We start from the raw sequence: 22,340 nt of genomic DNA, 5'->3' as shown, positions 1-22,340 counted from the left end.
ATTTGTCATCTGCGTGGTTAGATATGATACAAAGAGAGTGGGGGTTGTTGCTATGTAGTCCACTGATGACCGCTGCCTCACATGAAGCTTAAAAAGATGAGAAGCAGTATGGTGGGATGGGCTCGCTAGTACTGGCAGAGGAGGGAAGAGTGACACTACTAATGCTGTGTTTTTTGTTGTGTGTGCTAGTCAGTTGTTTTGCCTTTATCTTCAGAAATTAGAAGAGATGGTTCCCTTTCTCCAGTGAATTCTCAGAAGATCACCTTGCTGCTGCAGTCTCCAGCTGTAAAGTTCATCACCAACCCTGAATTCTTCACTGTGCTGCATGCAAACTATGTAAGCAACAGTATCATCTCTCACTTCTGCCTTCTGGTTCAAAATGAAGAGTTCTGGGCCTTTTATAAGAATGCATAGTGGGTATGTCTACGCTGCAGTGTAGATCCAGGGTTTAGACTCAAATGCCGGTGTAACATTTCTTCCATTTGCATTCAAGTTGTGCTAGCCCAGGCCCCAAGGGGCAAGATGATTAATACTGAGTTAAACCAGGATCCAGGGTCTGAGCCCTGGTGCTTTACGCTATAGACATAGCCCCGCTGGACTCCGTCTCTGAGCGTCTACCAAAAGTATTTCACAATCCTATTGGCTGACTTTTTGTTTTCTGGGCAGCCAAATTTGGCTTTCCTACACTGCACCACAGACTAAGGGACAGAGTGGACATACTGTTCAAGAGCACTCAGAAGTAGGGATTATGGCTGGTTGAAATCAGGCCTACATAATGCATTGAAGTTCCTGGACCCCCATGCTGGGATTCAGGTTCAACAGTTCCTAGCCTAGGTTTACAAATAAGTGTGGACACTCAAGCCCTAGATTGACAAACTCAAGATCTACTCACTTGAGTTCTGCTAAGCCTGAGGTTACATTGCACTGTAGACATACCTAGGGAATCCTTATTTCCCTGACTCAGGATTTAATTGTCCTTTCTAGGAATTGGACCAGGCTGGATGTAGTGTGCTCACATGACCCCATAGGGAACTCTTGAGGGCATTCTGCCTGAGAGGGGGATTCTCTGGCCCCTCACAGGCCTGGCTTCATTCCTGATTCCCTTTCAGAAGGTGCAGCACTCTTCCTATGTGTCTGACCAATACTACAGTCTGGGCAGAGGGAGCTGGGGTCATAGCCCTGCCTCCTGCTCACTCCCTTTGAATCCTTCTGTGGAAGGTGTTCAGAAACCTATGGTGGATCCCACTGTTGTGCAAGGCCATGAGAAGAAGGGAGGTTTCTTTCATCTGCTTCAATTTGTACACTCAAGCACCTGGGTACAACCTAGCACTCAGTGGGTATGTCTACACTATAGAGATCTTCTGAAAGAGCTTCTTTCAAACGAGTGAGTCCACACACAAAAAAGCAGATCAAAGGAGTGAGCTGCTCTTCTGAAAGAGGGCATCCGTACAGCCCTCGCTCTTTTGAAAGAATGGGCCAGGGATTGGAAAATCAGTCTCTTTCAAAAGAAGGGCTCTGAGGAGCATCAACATGTTTTCTTTCAAAGGAAGCTTTTGGAAGAGGGTGCTCTTCCTGAAACGGGAAAGGAAGAGTGATTTCAAAAGGAGAACTGCGTTTTCTTTTTACTTTCAAAAGAACACTTTTAGTGTGTAGATGCTCTATGGGATCTTTTGAAAGAGCCCCCTTCTTTCGAAAAATCTTTCAAAGGAATTTGCTAGTGTACATGCAGATAGTGAGAAAATAATGACTAGGATTGATGCAGCCCTTTTGGAGAAAATAAGATCTGAACTGAACCTACTGCAAACCCAAACCAAACTTCTTGAAGGTTTGGAAAAGTATTGATAACTCTCCTCTATTGTAAGAATGGGACTTCACTTCCTGCTTGCAACTGGGAATGAAAAGCGACATGCAGTGATAAAGGTTTAAGTGCAGCCTAAGAAGGAACAAGGAGTCTCAAAAATCTCTCTAGAAGAACCTGGTCTTCAATTTTTACCCCAGTTTTCTACACCAAACAGTTTGGATAATATTTGGATGAACAACACTTCTGAACCTTTTCTAATCCATTACTAATGCTGATGGGTCTTCTCTCAAAAGGAACTTAAAGACTTTATGGCTGTGGCCACACTTGGCCAAAATTTTGACATGGCCATGCTAATGGCAAAATTAGAGGATACTAATGAGGCGCTGAAATGAATATTCAGCGCCTCATTAGCATGCTGCCAACCATGGCACTTTGAAAGTGCCACGTTTCGATCACGTGTGGCTTGGGGCCCTTTTTGAAAGGACCCTGCACACTTCAAAATCCCCTTATTCCTATTAGCTGAAGCAGAGAATCCCTCTCTCAGGCAGAATCCCCTATCAGCTGACAGGAATAAGAGGATTTCAAAATCTGTCAGATCCCTTTGAAAAGGGACCCAAGTAGCCAAGCTGCATGTGATCGAAATGTAGCACTTCCGAAGTGCCGCAGCCAGCAGCATGCTAATGAGGAGCTGAATACTCACTTCAGTGCCTCATTAGTATTCTCCAATTTGGCCATTAGCATGGCCCTTTTGAAATTTTGGCCAAGCGTGGCCACAGCCTATCAGTTGCCTTGAAACAAGTTTAGTTGGTACAAGGGAAAGTTTACAAAAAGCTGAGTCCCAACTTCCTTTGTCATGCAAGTGACTGAGGTCAAGGAACTGCCTACATTTCATTTACAAAGCTGTCTTTGACAGGGCAGCCTGAAAAGCCTGTCTACACATCTGTCGAGGCAGTCATACAAATTCCATTTGTGTAAAAATAGTGTACCACATAACTTTAGGCTTTAGGCCATTGAAACGTTTTAACCACAGCTTTCAATTAAAATTTAGAAGTGTTAATTAGGCCAGTGAAATTTGAGTTGGAAAATATTATCCAGCAGTAAAAGCTAAAATGGAAACACTCTTGTTTAATAGATATTTTATGACCCTGAAGGGGTAAAACTATGTGAAATTCTGGGTTTCCCTTGTTTTGCTAAGTGATACTGAAATGGTCAGTTGTCGCAGATTGTGATATAAATTTCTGCTCTGCTGTACACCATGGCTTCCGATAGTAGCATTCAGAAAACTTTCTTAGGGTGTAACATCTTCATGGCAGGGACCATACCTATGTCTGTGTTTGCACAGCATGTGGTTCAGTGGGGCCCTATCCTGTTCGGAGCCTCTGGACTCTATCATAACATAATAAAAACAACATTTAAATGCACAGGAGGTGAGAAATTCAAAGTTACTGGGTCAGATTAGTCACCCTTAGTATCACTGGGGCCACAGCACTGGGTCCCCCATGGGTATGTTGAGTGGCGGAGCCTGGAGCTCTGGGCTTCCTTTGAAATGCCAGGCCCTGGGGGATCTTCACCCTTTATCCTCCATTCCTCCCCTCACCCATCAGCTGGTCTACAAACAGTACATCTCTCTGTATGATACCCCAGAAACATGCCCACTATCTGGCAATTTAGTTCTGTTAGGTACTGTGCAAATAGGTATGGAGTCAAGTTGGCAAGTGGTTATTTCTAAGTCTACATGTAGAACCTAATCCAAGCCCATTGAAATTGGTGGGAAGATTGCTGTTGATTTCAGGGCTGTATGAGGCCTTAAGGTTGTATGTCATATCTGCTGGCCACACTCTATTGAGACAAAACAAAAAGCAGTCAAGTAGCACTTCAGAGACTAACAAAATAATTTATTAGGTGATGAGATGTCATGGGACAGACCCATTTCTTCAGCCCATAGCCATACCAGAACAGACTCAATATTTAAAGCATGGAGAACCAAAAATAGTAATCAAAGTAGACAAATCAGAAAAAAAATTATCAAGGTGAGCAAATCAGAGAGTAGAGGGGCAGAAAGGGGAGGTCAAGAATTAGATTAATCCAAGTATGCAGACGAGCCCCTATAACGACCACGAACTTCCCATCCTGGTTCAAACCATGTGCTAATGTGTCGAATTTGAATATAAAAGAGAGTTTAGCAGCCTCTCTTTCCAGACTGTTGTAAAAATTCCTCTTCAGTAGGACGCAAACTTTTAAGTCATTAACAGAACGGCCGACTCCATTAAAATGCTGGCTGACTGATTTGTGGATCAGGAGTGTTTTTATGTCTGTTTTGTGCCCATTAACTCTTTGTCTAAGAGAGTTTGAAGTCTGTCCAATATACAAAGCATCTGGGCATTGTTGGCACATGATGGCATATATGATATTAGTTGAGAAACATGAGAATGTGCACATGATTCTGTGAATAACCTGGTTAAGTCTAGTGATGGTATCTCCAGAATAGATATGTGGACAAAGCTGGCAGCGGGCTTTGTTGCAAGGAAAAGTTTCAGGACTGGTGTTCCTGCAGTATAGACTCTGGTTGTGGATGAGTATCCTCGTAAGGTTGGAAGGTTGTCTGTGAGACAGAACAGGCCTGTCACCTAGGGCCTTCTGGAGTGTGGCATCCTGATCAAGGATAGGTTGTAGGTCTTTAATAATGCTTTGCAGTGGTTTGAGTTGGGGGCTGTAGGTGATGACCAGTGGTGTTCTGTTCTTGGCTTTTTTGGGCCTATCTTGGAGTAGCTGGTCTCTAGGTATTCGTCTGGCCCTGTCGATTTGTTTTTTTATTTCTCCTGGTGGGTAATTCAGGTTTATGAATATTTGATAAAGATCTTGTAGTTTTTGGTCTCTGTCAGTTGGATCAGAGCAAATGTGATTGTACTTAAGGGCTTGACTGTAAACAATGGATCTAGTTATGTCTGCAGGATGGAAGTTAGAAGCGTGTAGGTAGGTAAAGCGATCAGTGGGTTTCCAGTACAGCGTGGTACCAATCAGGCCATCCTTGATTTGTACTGTAGTGTCCAGGAAATATGCCTCTCGTGTGGAGTAATCGAGGCCTAAGTTGATGGTGGGGTGCAGATTGTTAACGTCTCTGTGGAATTCTTCTACAGTCTCTATACCATGGGTGCAAATCATAAAGATGTCATCAATGTATCTTAAGTAGAGGAAGGGTAATAGGGGACGAGAACTGAGGAATCGTTGTTCCAGGTCAGCCATAAATATATTAGCATATTGTGGGGCCATGCAGGTGCCCATAGCAGTTCTGATAATCTGGAGGTATAAATTGTCCCCATATCGGAAATAATTGTGGGTGAGAACAAAGTTACAGAGCTCAGACACCAGATTGGCTGTGGTGACATTAGGGATGGTATTCCTGATTGCTTGTAATCCATCTTCGTGTGGCATATTAGTGTACAGAGCCTCTATATCCATGGTGGCAAGGATGGTGCTGTCAGGAACTTTTCCGATGTTTTGTAATTTCCTCAGGTAGTCAGTGGTATCTTGGAGATAGCTGGGAGTGTTGGTGGCATAGGGTTTGAGGAGGGAGTCCACATAACTGGATAGTCCGGTGGTAAGGGTGCCAATACCCGAAATGATAGGGCGTCTGGGGTTCCCAGGTTTATGGATTTTGGGAAGTAAATAGAATAATCCAGGCTGGGGCTCAGATGGTGTGTCTGAGTGAATAAGGTCCTGAGTAGCAGCAGGGAGTTCCTTGGGTAGTTTTTGTAATTTCTTTTGGAATTCCAACGTGGGATCAAAGGAGAGGGGTCTGTAGAATGTGATGTTGGAGAGTTGTCTGGCTGCCTCCTGTTCTGGTCTGGCTATGGTCTGAAGAAGTGTGTCTGTCCCACAGAAGCTCACCTAATAAATTATTTTGTTAGTCTTTAAAGTGCTACTTGACTGCTTTTTTATGTTGATAGTATATAGACTAGTGTGGCTCCCTCTCTGTTTCTATTGAGACATTGGAACTGATTTCCTTGTCATGTGTTTTTTATGCCTAGGGCGCCTATCGAGTCTTCACCAACAGCACCTGCTTGAAGCACATGATTCTAAAGATCCGCAGAGATGCTCGGAATTTTGAGCGCTATCAGCATAACAGGGACCTGGTCAATTTTATCAATATGTTTGCTGACACCCGACTGGAACTTCCACGGGGCTGGGAGATCAAAACAGACCAACAGGGCAAGGTAAGAGCAACAACCCAATTAACCACTGGGTGAATTTCCATGTCCTGCCGATGTTACACGAGGTCAGACTAGATGACTCTTATGGGTTTCTTGAGAACTTAAAATTGGTGACTATCTGATCTGTACATCAGTGAGCACACATAATTATTCCTAACAATAAAAAGCTTTTGTCTTAAGTTAAGCCCCTTGAAATGTCATTCTTTAGGCTTTCATCTATCATCACACACGGAGATTAAGAAGTGTGGTCTGATTCATGCTCGCATCCAGCATTGTACAATGCTATACTCACCATCATTAATCTTGTGCCAGGAGAAATCCCACTAATCAATCATTGTTCAGATTTTAATATTTGACTTAGTAATACTGAGTAGGAACACTCTGAATACCTCTGCCATATACTTCAGGATACTGAGTACCTCTGCCTCATACTCAGGTGTGTGGATCTGATTCTGTTCTTACTTTCAGCTGTTTTGCAGCACTGAGGCTCCTCTGGTTTCAGAAGTTATATCTGATTTATGTCAGTGTAACTGAGAGGAGCAATAGGCCCTGTGACTCCCAACTCAGTAACGGGACTGAGCACAATGTAGTCCAAATACCCATACATGAGGTTGCATGTGTTATGAAGGCAGAACTTTCCCTTAGTTTTCCAGTTAATACAGGTGCAAGAAATTACCAGAATAAGTCTTATTTTGAGGGGCTGAGTTGAAGTTCATTATAAGTTGCAAATGCCTAGCTCTTTTCAGCCCATAGGCCATGTCGACACTAGCCAAAAACGTCGAAAAGGCCATGCAAATGGCCATTTCGAAGTTTACTAATGAAGCGCTAAAATACATATTCAGTGCCTCATTAGCATGCGGACGGCCGCGGCACTTCGAAATTGACGTGGCTCACCGCCGCGTGGCTTGTCCAGACGGGGCTCCTTTTCAAAAGGACCCTGGCTACTTTGAAGTTCCCTTATTCCTATGAGCAGATAGGAATAAGGGGACTTTGAAGTAGCCGAGGTCCTTTCAAAAAGGAGCCCCATCTGGGCGAGCCACGCCAATTTCGAAGTGCCGCGGCCACCCACATGCTAATGAGGTGCTGAATATGTATTTCAGCACTTCATTAGTCAACTTCGAAATGGCCATTTGCATGGCCATTTCGAAGTTTTTGGCTAGTGTAGATGTAACCACTGTGTTTATGTCTTGGTTGCCATCTAAAAAGAAGTGATGCTGAAATCTAAGGGTCAAGGCCTGAATGATGCTGAGCATCTTCACACACCTTTGCTGGTAATTAAGGGTGCCAGCCCCAGCAGAAGGCACTCAGAATCAGGTCCTTATAGCATAATCAATATGCTCACAGCTAGAAATATGGCATTGTACCTAAAAAATGAGGGATAAGCTCCAAAAGGGAACTGGCTGATTTTAAATTAACCCATTTTGAATTAACCCTGGGGAAACAAACTAATGAGCATGGTAGAAATTAGTATGAATCCAAGATATTAGACTAATAACTCGTTAAGCTGTAACTTGTACAGTCATTTTTTGCAAAATATGGCATATATGATAGGCATTATTCCTGATGTGTTTGCATGCTGCTTTCTCATCCCTCAACTCTTTCACCATGTTAGCTTCCTGCTTATGAATATACAGTATTCTTTTTATTACAGTCCTTCTTCGTTGACCACAACAGCCGTGCTACCACTTTCATTGATCCCAGGATCCCACTTCAAAATGGCCGGCTCCCTAACCACCTGACTCACAGGCAGCATCTTCAGCGACTTCGCAGTTATAGTGCTGGAGAGGTAACTATACCTCTTCCTAAATATATGATATATCTACTATGGCAGTGGTTCTCCACTGGTCCAGCGGGTACATCAACCCATCTAGATGTTTGTCTAGTTTTACAACAGGCTACGTAAAAACCACTAGCGAAGTCAGCCCAAACTAGAATTTTATACAATGACTTGTTCACACTGCTCTATATACTATGTACTGAAATGTAAGTACAATATTTATACTCAGATTGATTTGTTTTATTATTACACAGCAAATGAGAAAGAAGGCCATCGTCCAGTAAGAGTATGCTTTTACATCTAGGCTGCGTCTACACGTGCACGCTACTTCGAAGTAGCGGCAGTAACTTCGAAATAGCGCCCGTCACGTCTACACGTGTTGGGCGCTATTTCGAAGTTGAAATCGACGTTAGGCGGCGAGACGTCGAAGTCGCTAACCCCATGAGCGGATGGGAATAGCGCCCTACTTCGACGTTCAACATCGAAGTAGGGACGTGTAGACGATCCGCGTCCCGCAACATCGAAATAGCGGGGTCCTCCATGGCGGCCATCAGCTGGGGGGTTGAGAGATACTCTCTCTCCAGCCCTTGCGGGGCTCTGTGGTCACCGTGGGCAGCAGCCCTTAGCCCAGGGCTTCTGGCTGCTGCTGCTGCAGCTGGGGGTCCGTGCTGCATATACAGGGTCTGCAACTAGTTGTTGGCTCTGTGTATCTTTCACTGTTTAATGAAAGTGTGTCTGGGAGGGGCCCTTTAAGGGAGCGGCTTGCTGTTGAGTCCGCCCCGTGACCCTGTCTGCAGCTGTGCCTGGCTCCCTTATTTCGATGTGTGCTACTTTGCCGTGTAGACGTTCCCTCGTTGTGCCTATTTCGATGTTGGGCTGAGCAACGTCGAAGTTGAACATCGACGTTGCCAGCCCTGGAGGACGTGTAGACGTTATTCATCGAAATAGCCTATTTCGATGTCGCAACATCGAAATCAGCTATTTCGAAGTTGGGTGCACGTGTAGACGTAGCCCTAATTTTGTAAGCAAGGAGGTTTTTTTTAAGTGAGGTGAAAAGTGGGGGTGCCCAAGACAAATCAGCCTCCTGAAAAGAGTACAGTCCGCTGAAAAAGTTAAGAACCATTCTGCCAGGGCACATGACAGTTCTTATTTTTAGCTTTTGACAAGAAGATACAGCTTAAATGAGTTTGTAAGTTCATCCCAGAAATCCCATTTGGCCAAGAAAAAAATCAGCCTTGCCTTACTGTTTTCCTCCCAGCTCTTTATTCTCAGTCTCCCTGAACTCGGCAAAAGTCTTTGTCCTATCAGCCCTGAATCTGCCACTTCCTTGACACTGACTCTGCTGAACCACTCATTCAGACACTTGTCACTTCATGCTTTGAATATTGAAACTTCTTTCCCATGGCCTTCCAAAGTCACTTGTGTCCAAATTCCAGTCTATCAGCATACCTAAGTATTCAACTAGCTGTTCATCACCCACAACCTGAAAGCCTCTTTTCCTGCTGAATCTGCTAATGACTCACTCACAATGTATTCATGTCCGCTTGTGGCCATGCTCCCAGCTACCTCTGCAATATCATCGCTTCCTATACCCTTTGCTACATTCTCTGCTTTGTCAATGGTGGCTTCTTTTCACTCTCCCATCTTTCTACCTTACTTTCTCAGAGAATGATTCTGAACTGTTGCTATTTCAACTACTGCATATAGGTCAGGCTGCTCACTTTCCTATAGCCCATATTGGGCCTCCAGTGAAATAAACTGGAATTGCTCCATTACCAGCAGAACATCTGGACCATTAATGACAGCCCTTCCCCACTTCCAATCTGTAGATCTCATATTCTCATAGATCTTCTTACTGTGACATTCATTGCTGTAACCTGGGTGAGTTCTGAGTTACCTGTATGGACATAGTCCTGCAAAATAAAGTGCCACTTTACTGTGTAAGAGTAAGACTTGGGGAAAGGGGGAAAACAATAAAGGTAAAGAAAGCTTGAGGTTGCATGAGGCTGTCCTACATGAACAGCAGGTGTATGTGAGATAGTTTGGGCGGGGATGCTAAAGCACCAGCATTTCTCTCCAAACTGCAAAACTGTACACAGTAGAGGCTTTTTTGTATTGCAGGAAGAGGAGAGAAAGGGACAAGAGAACAAGCTGGAAGTGGGAAACAATCAAGGCAGCAGCTTTTGTATTCATCATCATCCCCCAGAAAACAAGCAGGAAACTTCCCTGAGGGAGATAATATTGACCATATCAATGTTAACTCCAGCAGGATAATGCATTGTCATCCAGACCCCTTAGAAAGGCTGTTTGGGACTAGCAGGCGGGATTGGAGGCAATAATGGCACATACATTTGTTAAGGAATTTGCTTCTGTTGTGCCTTGCTCCCATTACTTAGTGACTGATTTCTGCCAACACCATCACATTGAATTTTGCTGTTTGTTGTGCTACTGTAGGCATGTCAGTGCCAGAATATGAGCAAGACTAAGTGGCTGAGATAATTAGATTTTATTGGGCCAACTTCTTTTGGTGAACGAGACAAGATTTTGAGCAATACAGAGCTGAAAAAAAAAACCTGACCTGAGGAAGAGGTCTGTGGCACTCAAAAGCTTGTCTTTTTCCCACAACGGAAGTTAGTCTGAAAAAACAATATTACCTCAACCACCTTCCATCTATAATTGAGTGTTGCTACCATGTCTGGTTCACATAAAGCAAATGTGAAAGTTTTGTATTCTGTAATTCATGTGAATGGAAGCATTTGCACTGGAAGTACACGTACTACATGATGGGGTCAAATTTAGCTACGACAGATCAGGAAAGGGATCTTGGAGTTATAGTGGATAGTTCTCTGAAGACATCCACGCAGTGTGCAGCGGCAGTTAGTAAGGCAAATAGGATGTTAGGAATTATTAAAAAAGGGATCGATAATAAGACAAAAGATATCATACTTCCCCTATATAAAACTATGGTACGCCCACATCTCGAGTACTGCGTGCAGATGTGGTCTCCTCACCTCAAAAAAGATATATTGGCATTAGAAAAGGTTCAGAAAAGGGCGACTAAGATGATTAGGGGCTTGGAAAGGGTCCCATATGGGGAGAGGCTAGAGAGACTGGGACTTTTCAGTTTGGAAAAGAGGCGATTGAGGGGCGATATGATAGAGGTATATAAAATCATGAATGGTGTGGAGAAAGTGAATATAGAAAAATTATTTACCTTTTCCCATAATACAAGAACTAGGGGACACCAAATGAAATTGATGGGTAGTAGGTTCAAAACTAATAAAAGGAAATTTTTCTTCACACAGCGCACAGTCAACCTGTGGAACTCCTTGCCCGAGGAGGCTGTGAAGGCCAGGACTCTATTAGGGTTTAAAAAAGAGCTTGATAAATTTTTGCAGGTCAGGTCCATAAATGGCTATTAGCCAGGGATAAAGTATGGTGCCCTAGCCTTCATAACAAGGGCAGGAGATGGATGGCAGGAGATAAATCACTTGTCTTCTGTTCTCCTTCTCTGGGGCACCTGGCATTGGCCACCGTTGGCAGATGGGATGCTGGGCTTGATGGACCTTTGGTCTGACCCAGTATGGCCATTCTTATGTTCTTATGTTCTTATGTTCTTAAGTACTTCTTCATTCATCCAACCAGGGAACAGAAGCAATGGCATGTAACTTACTTGCCAAATCTAACAAACGCATGTAGCTCATATATCAAGGACTGGAAGAGAACTGTTCACCATAAATCTCTAAAGTTGTTTAAGTAAAAGAAATGGAGGCAAAAAAAAATAAAAAGCAAATGAAACAGTCTAATCCTGTTAAATAATGAAAACGCTGTTGAATAACAAATACATTTGAATAAATTGTAAACTATTCCTGGGCTCTGATGACCGATGGAAAGACTCCCATTGACATTTTTGGGCTTTGGGCTTTACAGAACAGAAGACCAAGAGCAAGAGGTTTCATACCACAATAACTGTTGTTAATATGCATAAGATATGTTTTTGTCCAATAAATCATGCCCAAAGGGAAATCCCAGAGACCCACTTAGGTTTGGGGGGTGGGGGTTAATAACATGTCAAAATACACTTCCCCCTGGCCCATTTGCCAGCTGCTTGCAGTTCTGCTGGCTCTTCTGCTGAGCAGCAAGGAGAGCCCTCTAAACAGCAGGAGAGAAGGAAACTGGACATTTTAAAGATCTGTCAGCGTCAATTAAATAAACTAGCTGTTTTTGTCCCTATCTTACTGAAGGGCAATAATGGTCTTTGCACTGAGAGTAAAGAATAGGGTTATATAATTAATGCTAGTCACCATGTCTTTATGGAAAATAGGTCATGTCAAAGAGTTCTGATTTCATTCTTTGATGAGATTAGATGTTTGGTTAATAGCCATAACTGCAGAAATGTAATATGTTTAGAATTTTATAACAAATTTGTCTTTGTACCATACAGCATTCTGACTACAAAGTTAGCACTATATAATATCAGCAAAGCACACAGTATGTGGACTACGAATGTGTAAAAGTGACAGATATCAAAAAGCAGTTGTCCAGGAGGAATCATCTTTGATGAGAAGAAAGATGTTCAAATTGGGCTCCTGGGGGATCAGGGCTAGGACCAAGGCTGTTGACATTTTCATCAGCGATATGGAAATAAATACAAAATCACCCCTGATAACCGATGGGGATAACACAAAGGCTGATGGAGTGCTATGTAATGATGAGGACTGAGTCGTTCTATAGAACAATCTGGATCACATAGCAAGCTAGGCCCATTCAAGCAAAATGCACCTCAAGGCAGCCAAACAGAAATTTACACATCTAGGAACAGGGAATGACAGCCATGCCTACAGAGTGGGAGACTGTATCTTAAAACAAAAACAAAAACTAGTGACTGTGAAAAAGAATGGATTTTGGGGGATATTGAGAAAGCAATTAACAAGAGCTCCCAGTGCAGTGCTTTGGCAAAAGGAGCTATATTGATCCTTAGATGTAAAAGCAGGGGAATACTGAGAAGGAGTGGAGAAGTAGTTGTACTTCGCTATTTGGTAGTGCTGAAATAGCTACTTATGTGCAGTTCACGTATCCAGTATTGAAAAGGGACTTTGGAAAACTGGACATGGTGCAGAAAAGAGTCACAAAAATTATTTGTGAGCTGGAGAAAGCACCACACAACAAAAGTTTTAGGAAGCCTGTGAGGTTCAGTACAGTTGTTCTTGTACCATGAATCAGAAACTCACATTTCAGCATCTCAAATGTACTTCTAAGGTAAGCTTTCCTTATGAGATTGGAACATACACATGTGAATTTCTAAATAATACAGATTTCTTCCCCTTTATGATATGTAAAACATCCTCTGGAAAAATAAGAGACTAATTATACAACTTCTATTAGTGGGTGGGTCACTCTTGTTTGTAAGCTCTTCCAGCCAAAGCCATACCACATCTTTTCCTCTTTAATCTGTGCATTACATTTCATCTGAAATATACTGAGAATATTCTGGAACACCTTTCCATTCCATGGCCCTCTTCAAAAGTATAACATTTATTGACTCTTTCTTTTCCTGTGCATTGTCTTCCTGAATTACAGGACCTAGTGTAGGCTTTTGATGTCCATTTTAAGCTTCTTGTTCTTCAGTAGTTTTACAAAGTACGTCTTGTAAAATTCCTACACATTGTCCAGTAGTCACAATTTTGGGTGCAAGGATGCCCATTTCCCCAGCTCTGTAGTACAAAATAGGTCAAGATTAATAATCTCAATTTCCCTTTAAAAAACTTCACGAGCCAGATATTTGGCTAAATATATGTTGTTTCATTGAAGCCAACAGCTAAAGACCAGAAGGCAATCTATATTTAAAATCCTGTTATACCACCAAAAATCAAAACAGATGAGTAGCAACGGAGAAGTGTCCCCTTTCTTTCCAGCTGGCTTCTCTTCTAGAATTACCACTGCCATTGTATAATGACACGACATATTAGTTCTTATAAACTAAGCCTAAAAACAACAGATACAAATTTGAGCCAAAACGGAGGGAGTAGCTGGATTTTATATGATCGCCACCCCAAGCTGTGACAGACAGGTGGCAGAATTCAAATGAGCAGAAGATGGACATTTCTAGTGATGAGTTCAGCAAATCACAAACACAAAGTCAAAAGCAGTTAGAAAAGAAGCTGCTGTGGTGGATTTGGGCACTGAAGGAAGGACTTCTCAGCTATCTGGTTGCAATCTACAAGCAGAAATGACAAAATTGTTAACTTGCATAAATCTGTCAAATTGTGTGATCCAACATTAAATAACTCAGAATGCTAAATCAATAGTGCTGTCACTTTTTTTAAAAGTGGAAATAATCTTATAGTCTGAAATTAGTTGAGCCAATTAGAAAGTGAGGGCAGACAAGACTGTTGTAATTAAACAATGTATTAATTGTACAATATGGCTGTGGCCACACTATCCCCTTGGCACTTCGGAGTATTCTAATGAGTTGCTTCCATGAATATGCAGCACCTCATGAGCATAATGGTGGCCGCGCATGCTTCAAAACTGCCGGTTTCGAAATGCACACTGCCCGTGTAGCCCGGGGTCTTGCAAAATGGCCACCTGATTTCAAAAGCCTCTTCTTCCCATTTGGTTTTGGGAAGAAAGGGCTTTTGAAATGACGGAGGTCATTTCAAAAGGCCCCCGGGTACACAGGTGGCATGCATTTCAAAACCAGAAGTTTCGAAGCGCATGCAGCCACCATTATGCTGATGAAGTGCTGCATATTCTTGGAAGCACCTCATCAGAATATTCCAAAGTGCCATATTACCACAGCAACAGCCTATGTGTTTAAAGACAGAAAGGGAGAAGAAGAAAGCTGATTAGGTTATTTGGAATTTTCCTGCCGTCTAGTCAGAGCGACAGATCTCTTGTGAGAGTAAAATTGTGTAATGTGTACATGTAATGTCAAAACCCACACATGGCAAAACTCAGACAATGATGGCTAAGTGATAATAATGGGAAAAGAAAAGGAGTAGAACTTACAAAATCAGGTAATTAGTTCTGTAAAGTTTCTTGTGTTTCTGGTTAGTTCTGATTTTTAATTTTGTTTGGCTTGTACTTCTTGTTTTCTTCAAGTTTTTTTATTTCAAGTCATTTTTTTTCATTCCTTCCAACCCGCATGTCCCCTTAATATCTCTCTGGCTACGTCTACACGTGCAGCCAACATCGAAATAGTCTATTTCGATGAATAACGTCTACACGTCCTCCAGGGCCAGCAACATCGATGTTCAACTTCGACGTTGCTCAGCCCAACATCGAAATAGGCGCAGCGAGGGAACGTCTACACGTCAAAGTAGCACACATCAAAATAGGGATGCCAGGCACAGCTGCAGACAGGGCCACAGGGCGGACTCAACAGCAAGCCGCTCCCTTAAAGGGCCCCTCCCAGACACAGTTGCACTAAACAACACAAGATACACAGAGCTGACAACTGGTTGCAGACCCTGTGCCTGCAGCATAGATCCCCAGCTGCCGCAGAAGCAGCCAGAAGCCCTGGGCTAAGGGCTGCTGCCCACGGTGACCATAGAGCCCCGCAGGGGCTGGAGAGAGAGCATCTCTCAACCCCCCAGCTGATGGCCGCCATGGAGGACCCAGCAATTTCGACGTTGCGGGACGCGGATCGTCTACACGGTCCCTACTTCGACGTTGAACATCGAAGTAGGGCGCTATTCCTATCTCCTCATGAGGTTAGCGACTTCGACGTCTCGCCGCCTAACATCGAAGTTAACTTCGAAATAGCGCCCGACGCGTGTAGACACGACGGGCGCTATTTCGAAGTTGGTGCCGCTACTTCGAAGTAGCGTGCACGTGTAGACGCAGCTTCTGGCTTGGAAGCATGGGCTGGAGCAAATCGAAAACAGTAGAAAAGTAGCAGAAGGAAGTGAATTTTGAGAGGGGTTCTCAAGAGGAGGTCTGGATCAGTAAGGTTGTTATAGGCACAGGTCTGTGAGGAAAGACATACTAGTGAGGTGTGAGAGTAAGGCCACATCTACAGTAGGGGAAAAATTTATTTAAGAGATGCAACTCCAGCTGTGAAAATTGTGTAGCTGGAGTCAGCATATCTTAAATTGATTTTTACCGCCATGCCCACAACAGGAGGTTCATGGGCAAAACTGTCCTGTTGACTTTTGTTACTCCCTGTGACTGTGAGGAGTAAAGGTGCTAAATTAGCACAACCCACTAAGCGCGCTACATGGAAGCCCAGAAGATTGTCCGCCTGCACAGAGATCTTCCGGTAAGCATAGGCAAGCCCAGAGAAAGAAACAAAGGGGTTAAGTGGAGTGAGGCCAGCATTGGCACAAAACAGGGAAATTACCTTCTCAAATCATGACCATAACCCTAGCAAGCCTTCTGAGCTCTTCTAGGGCTTGTCAAGAGGGACAATGAAGGCAGAAAAGGTTCATTGCCTCTCGCTGTGTCTTCAGAACAGCAGTAGGGGTAGATAAAGTTGTTTATGGTCAGGGTGGCTATTCTGACAGCCAATATTTTGATTACTCCTGTGCAGCTCTCCAAAATCATTGACCCAATAAATGATGTTTAAAATAGCAGCTGTCCCCACAAGATTGCTTAATGTAATTACACCCTAGCTGACTTCCTGGAGAATTAAGTATAAACTTTTCTTAAAAGACAAGATGGATTTTGTGTAGATTATCACACCAGTACATTAAACACTTTGGGCCTGGTCCTCATTGCACTGACACAGGGATAAATTGAAAGAAACTCCACTGAAATCAGTATCACTAGACGTGTAAAACCAGCGTGAGATCAAAAGCAGGCAGTTTCTTATGTAGAAAAGATATACAATATGCTGTAGCACCAGTTTTATGTTTTCAGTTACTGTATATGTAATGCCACTTTTTTTCTTGTTTAATATGCATGTCAACTAATACCTCACTACTTGGATAAACTTAAAGATAACTTGTCAGAGAAATTTAGCAGCTCTTTTTTCCTTTGTAGCCAATTGGAAGTCCTGATATTTGGCAGTACTACTCAAATCTAATCAGCATTGTCCAGAGCTTGGATTCAAAGCTCAACATCTAAAATACAGAATTTAGGGTTATTTCTTTCTGACATTATTGCCAACTTCTGCAATTTGTTGAATACAAAATAAGCAATTATCACCACAACGTTTGGTAATTAGTGTTCAAACACTTCTTTGTCCTGATTCTGATCTCTCTGACGCTGATTTGATACCAGTATGATTCCATTAACTTCAGTATAGTTTGGATTTACATACACATAAGTGAGAGATGATTGAGGTGTCACTCTACTTTCTCTCTTTTTACTATTACTTTTATTGCAGAAGTTTACACACTTGTTCAGGGAAGCTAAACCCTATCTCCTCTAAGAAAATTACTTATTGATAACAGTATTTGTCAGCCATCTGTTGACACTTATGTTATCCTCATGAACTGAGCACCTCCCAAAATGTATTTATTTTCACAACATCCCTGTGATGTAAAGAAGTAGTATTATTCCTGTTTTATCGATGGGGAACTGAGATGCAAAAAGACTGAGAGCTTTTGTACATGAGGACATTAAAAATTAATCCAGAATAACTAAATGTGAATTTAAAGTGGATTAGTTAAACTTCATTAAACTGCTATTGTGGTACTTTAATTTGGAATAAAATAGCCTTAATTTGGTTTAGTGGTTTAAATTGGAAGTGAATTAAAATAAACCTAATTAAGTCTACTTTCATTCTAAATGAGGATGTGCCTGCATGGGTTTAGTACAGTTTAAATTCACACTTTTAGTTAATTTAGTTTAAATGTTGTGAGTGTCCTTGCTTAGACAAACTCTGAGAACCAGATTTACAAAGATACTTATGCTCCTAAAAGCGCAGATAGATATCTCGTAGGATTTACAAAAGAACCAAAGCTGGTTAGGTGCCTCACTCCTATTGAAGTCAGGGGGTGTTGAGTACATAAGTTGCTTTGGTGCTTTCTTACAAATCCCACTAGGCATGTATCTGGATCTTTATGAGCCTCAATATTTTTGTATGGCTGGCCCTAGGTAGTTGCCCAGGGTCACACAGGAAGTCTATGGCAGAGCAGGGAATAGCTCCTCCTCCCCTCTTACCTTTCACACAGGTTTGGTTGCCAGGACGGGCCATAACAAAAAACGTTTTCAATGCCACTGCAGAAAACATGACTGAATTTTGTGAAATGTGGTCTCAGCCATACTTTATCAGCTTGTTTATGCTGGCAGCTTTTTACAACAGTTGGAAAAAATTCAGGACAAAGCACTGACAAACTGTCAAGAGTGGGTCATTTTCCTGATATGGATTTGTGCTTCTGTTTAGCCACACTTTGGATAAAGAAAAGTGTCCTTTATTTTTTTTTACTCAAAAATTCTGCAAATACCTGTGTCTATGTGTATTTGCACACTCAAATGTAATTATTGAATGCAAAGGCCTGCTCTACACTTACAAAATTGACTTGCATAATCAGGTTGATTATGGATGTGATGTTTTATTAATACTGTTATGCCAGACACCGGTAAAATAATCAGTTATACTGACTTTGAGGCACTGGTATAAGACATGTAGGCTATGGTTACACTGTGGTTTTTATTTTGGGAAACATTTGTATCCTGAATTAGAAACTCCACAGCTAAACACCATGCAGGGCTATTTGAGCGTGGTATTTCATTCTCTCTACCCCCTCATCATGACAGAGGTAGCGGGAAGTGCGAAGTAACTCAAAATAACTTACACAAATTGTGTTACGAAAATTGCATAAGTTATTTCGGGTTACAGCTACAGTGTTGCACTAGCCTTGTAGTTTATATTGTTTTGTTGAACTGTAATAAGTTATACACCTCTGTGAGCACATTTATATCAGTATAACTGCACTGACATGGGGGAAGGGAGGAACTGCTGCTCTACTCTTGTGGCATAGCCAAAGAGGCAAAATTGTATAGTGTTGACAAGGTCTACAGAAGTTGGATAATAATGTGCATCCATTTGCAAGCCCAGAATTATATACGTCTTTAAAAGTGAACCAAAAGTTGACCATCAGATGGCAAAGCCATTCCTTTCTCATGAACACTTGTGCCTAAATTATTTCTATGGTACTGAGATGCTTGTTTCCATGTGTAATTTCTCTAGGCTGCGACTATGCAGCGTACATCATAGCTTTAGAATATGATGTTGAAAACTCTGATCAATAACAACAAAAAACAAGAACAACAACAACCACTGTTCCCTAAACTTCGTTAAAACCTTGTGACTCTTGGTTAAATTCACAAAAGTAAAAAGATACCATAAAAGTTTCTGTTAACTAATATGTAGTTAACCATCATGGTATAACATTCCTTTCTTTCCTTCTTTCATTCTAGGCATCAGAAGTCTCCCGGAATAGAGGGATTTCTCTGTTGACCAGACCAGGCAACAGCCTAGTAACAGCTATTCGAAACCAACACCATCATGAGTCATTACCTCTGGGTTAGTAGGGCCTTCTGTTTTTTTCTTTTTACTCAGCCTCCTCAGGAACTGTTTGAGGACCCCATTCAAGAATCATATCCCTTATCTAACTCTCTGCCAAATCTTCCTTTCTGGGGATCCAGGGAATATTATATCAGTAGCAATCACATTGTGCTCTTGTATGCTTTATTCTGTAGGCTGTATTATCATGATTTGACAAGTAATTTTCAGTTGCACATTTGTCATCATCTCCAGAAATATCACTAGTTGCAAGAGTCTTTATCTATTCCAGCTTACAATGACAAGATTGTTGCATTTCTACGCCAACCAAACATTTTTGAGATGCTGCAGGAGCGTCAGCCAAGCTTGGCCAGGAACCATGCACTCAGGTATTGATTTATTCCAAGTTACTTATAAACTGTATCTTTAATCCTGTCTCCTGCTGGCTTTCAAGCCAGCAGAAAGGGTGTTCTGCGAGCCCTGGAATGAAGGAAATTATCTGACTCTCCAGACCCCAGGGTACTTGTTACACCTTTCCATGTCCAGTGTTACAGCTAGGCAGTAGCAATTAATGATGCTAATGCTTCTGTATCACATGTTCTGTAAGGGTGCTGGCAATGAATCTGTATAGCACTGCATCCTCTGGCCTTGCTTTCACATCACCTCTTGTTTTACCCATCCTACCATTCAAACTCTGCTACAGGGATATCCAAAGAACTATCTTGTAGTATAGATTCCCTGGCATGGACTCCTCAGTTAAATTCTAACCAACAGTAAAGGAGAAAAGAGGGGAAGCAGGAGTGACTCCACAACATTGATAAAATCACCTGTCAAATAATTCTATATTAGTCATTCACATTAATGTATAGCAATGAGAACAAGAGGTTAGTGGGAACGTCAGTGGGACCTTGGCTCAAAAGCCACCTAGGTACTTTGAAAATTTCATCTCTTCTGTGCACAGCATAAGTGTAGATCCAGGTCCTTCTCTACAGATACGGAGGGTGCAGTACAGTTCCGCGTTGCCTAGGCCTGTGACTGGGGGGGCGGGGGTGTGTTCCAAGGGGGCAGTTGCCCAAGGACCTGGGGTTTCAAAGAGGCCTGGAGCTCTGGACACTGCCACTGCTACTTTGTCAGCATCATCATCCGGAGCTACTGGTCCCTTTGAAGTGCAGTGGCAGTGCCGCTCTGCACGGCTCTAGGGGATGGGCAGCACCGCCATTCCAGTGGCACTAAGGGCTGACTGCCCTAGGCCCGACGCCTTCCAGGAGCATGAAAACAGTCCCCCCTCACCTTACCTCAGGGCCTGTGGTGGCTGTTGGCCCTGTTGTCCTTGCCCCATTCTTGAACCTGCTCTTACTATGATGGTCCCTGTCATAAACTGCCAACATATCAGACAGCAGCTGCCAGGAGCCCGCAAGAGCCCAAAACAGTAGCTTGGGATCCATGGGAAGCTCAGCAACTCCCCCATTATATGAATCACCTCTCCAGAGTCAGGACCGTACAGTGTGAGACCTTCTAAGGGAATGGCAACGCTGCAGTTAAAAACCCATGGCTGACCCAGGCCAGTTGACTTGAGCTTGTGGGGCTCTGGCTTCAGGATTGTTTCAATGCAGTGTAGGCTTCTTGGTCTGAACTCCAGCCTGAGGTCTAGGACCCTCTGACCTCTCATGGTCCTAGAGCCTGTGGGAGCCCCCAGCCTTGAGGTGGATCTGTTGCCACAAACAGTGGATGTGGGGATGCCCCTATAATTATTTTGTATATCAGCCCGATATTCTGTTCTTCACAAGGTATGAATTTCTGGGGTTGTTAGGAAGCACTGGATCTAAACTTCTGATAAAATGATTGACACAAGCAGTGTCTCTTCCAAAACAAAGTGTCCTTCAGTTCAAGTAATGAAAAATTCCTAATACAGTGTACTCTAAAAATTCTAAATAAGACTCAATCCCTTATTGCAAATTAAAAGAGCATTCAAACCTCAATAGTGTACAATGTAAGTGATTCTAAGACTGACTTGCTACAAATGGCCAGTTTATAACAAATCTCTGACAAAAGTTTATAAATTATGCCACTGTATTTGTGCCTCAAAAGCAAAAATGCTATAGAGCTGCTATCTCTGCATATGATTTATCTTATTCTTCAGAGGTCTTGGATGAAATCGTGGCTCCACTGAAGATAATGGCAAAATTCCCATTAACTTCATTGGCACAAGTATTTCCTTGACTCTAATAGAAGTGCTATTACTAAAGAAGCCCTCCAATTTGCAGAAGTATAGGAGTGTTATTTACTAAATTGCACTCCCATCTTCACTTGTTTCCTCTGAGGACTTAATGGCTATGTATACAAGGCCCCGGTCTGTAGCCCTGCTGACAGCAGAGCTATGTTAATCAGGTTTCTGGAAATTGCAAATGGCATCCTATTTACATACTCACACAACTAATTAGCACGCCCATGTGAGATCTCACTGTCGGCAGAGGGTGGTGCCGGCAGTAAACATGCTGTGTGGATGTGCCTCTGCTGGCTACACCCCCGTCTTTCGCCAGTCCTTTATCCTCACATTTTTTCAGGGATAAGGGACTGGAGACGGGGGGTGTTTGCCAGCAGGGACACATCCACATGGAATGTTTACTGCCAGCACTACCCTCTGCCAACAGCAAGATCTCGTGCAGCTATGCAAATGGGAAGCCATTTGCAATTTCCAGAAACCTGATCAGCATAGCTCTGCTGGCAGCACAGCTGCAGACCAGGCCCATGTAGATATACCCAACATGTTTAACATACTTTACAAAGTAATTAAGCTATTTGATGCCACTGAGTTATTTCACCTGCTCTTTTCATCTTATATAAAAGGTGTGAAATGAAAAAAAGACATTAATAAGCAAGTACATTTTTAAATAAATGATTAATTGTAAGGATTAAATTAATCTTCTGGAGCTAGACCACCATTTGATGTAAATCAGCTTCATTCCATTGCCTTTTATGGAGTGAAGCCAATTTATGCCACCTGATGATCTGGCCCATGGATTCAGTAAAGGCTACACTGCAACCAGAATAACAAAACAGAGCATATCCAGGTTTTCACAGTGAGATTTCTCTCTG

The 22,340-nt window shown here is 42.6% G+C and overlaps 2 protein-coding genes across 3 annotated transcripts in view; one reads left to right on the top strand and one right to left on the bottom strand.

The window, feature by feature from the left end:
- The window catches only part of HECW1 (HECT, C2 and WW domain containing E3 ubiquitin protein ligase 1), a 343,912-nt gene that overhangs the window by 264,553 nt on the left and 57,019 nt on the right, over positions 1–22,340 (top strand). For both annotated transcript variants that reach the window (XM_074988069.1, XM_074988070.1), the window contains 5 exons: positions 215–336; positions 5,830–6,015; positions 7,664–7,798; positions 19,160–19,265; positions 19,537–19,633. In XM_074988069.1, coding sequence (XP_074844170.1) covers positions 215–336; positions 5,830–6,015; positions 7,664–7,798; positions 19,160–19,265; positions 19,537–19,633 — 646 coding nt within the window. The remainder of the gene's footprint in view (positions 1–214; positions 337–5,829; positions 6,016–7,663; positions 7,799–19,159; positions 19,266–19,536; positions 19,634–22,340) is intronic.
- The window catches only part of COA1 (cytochrome c oxidase assembly factor 1), a 210,530-nt gene continuing 202,048 nt past the window's right edge, over positions 13,859–22,340 (bottom strand). Inside the window, exon 7 of the mRNA XM_074988077.1 lies at positions 13,859–14,006. Coding sequence (XP_074844178.1) covers positions 13,939–14,006 — 68 coding nt within the window. The 3' untranslated portion in view covers positions 13,859–13,938. The remainder of the gene's footprint in view (positions 14,007–22,340) is intronic.

Source organism: Carettochelys insculpta, chromosome 2 (assembly GCF_033958435.1).
Source record: "Carettochelys insculpta isolate YL-2023 chromosome 2, ASM3395843v1, whole genome shotgun sequence".
Lineage (NCBI taxonomy): Eukaryota > Metazoa > Chordata > Testudines > Carettochelyidae > Carettochelys > Carettochelys insculpta.
The sequence above is the reverse complement of the archived record's forward strand: the minus strand, read 5'-3'. Positions and strand labels throughout refer to the sequence as shown.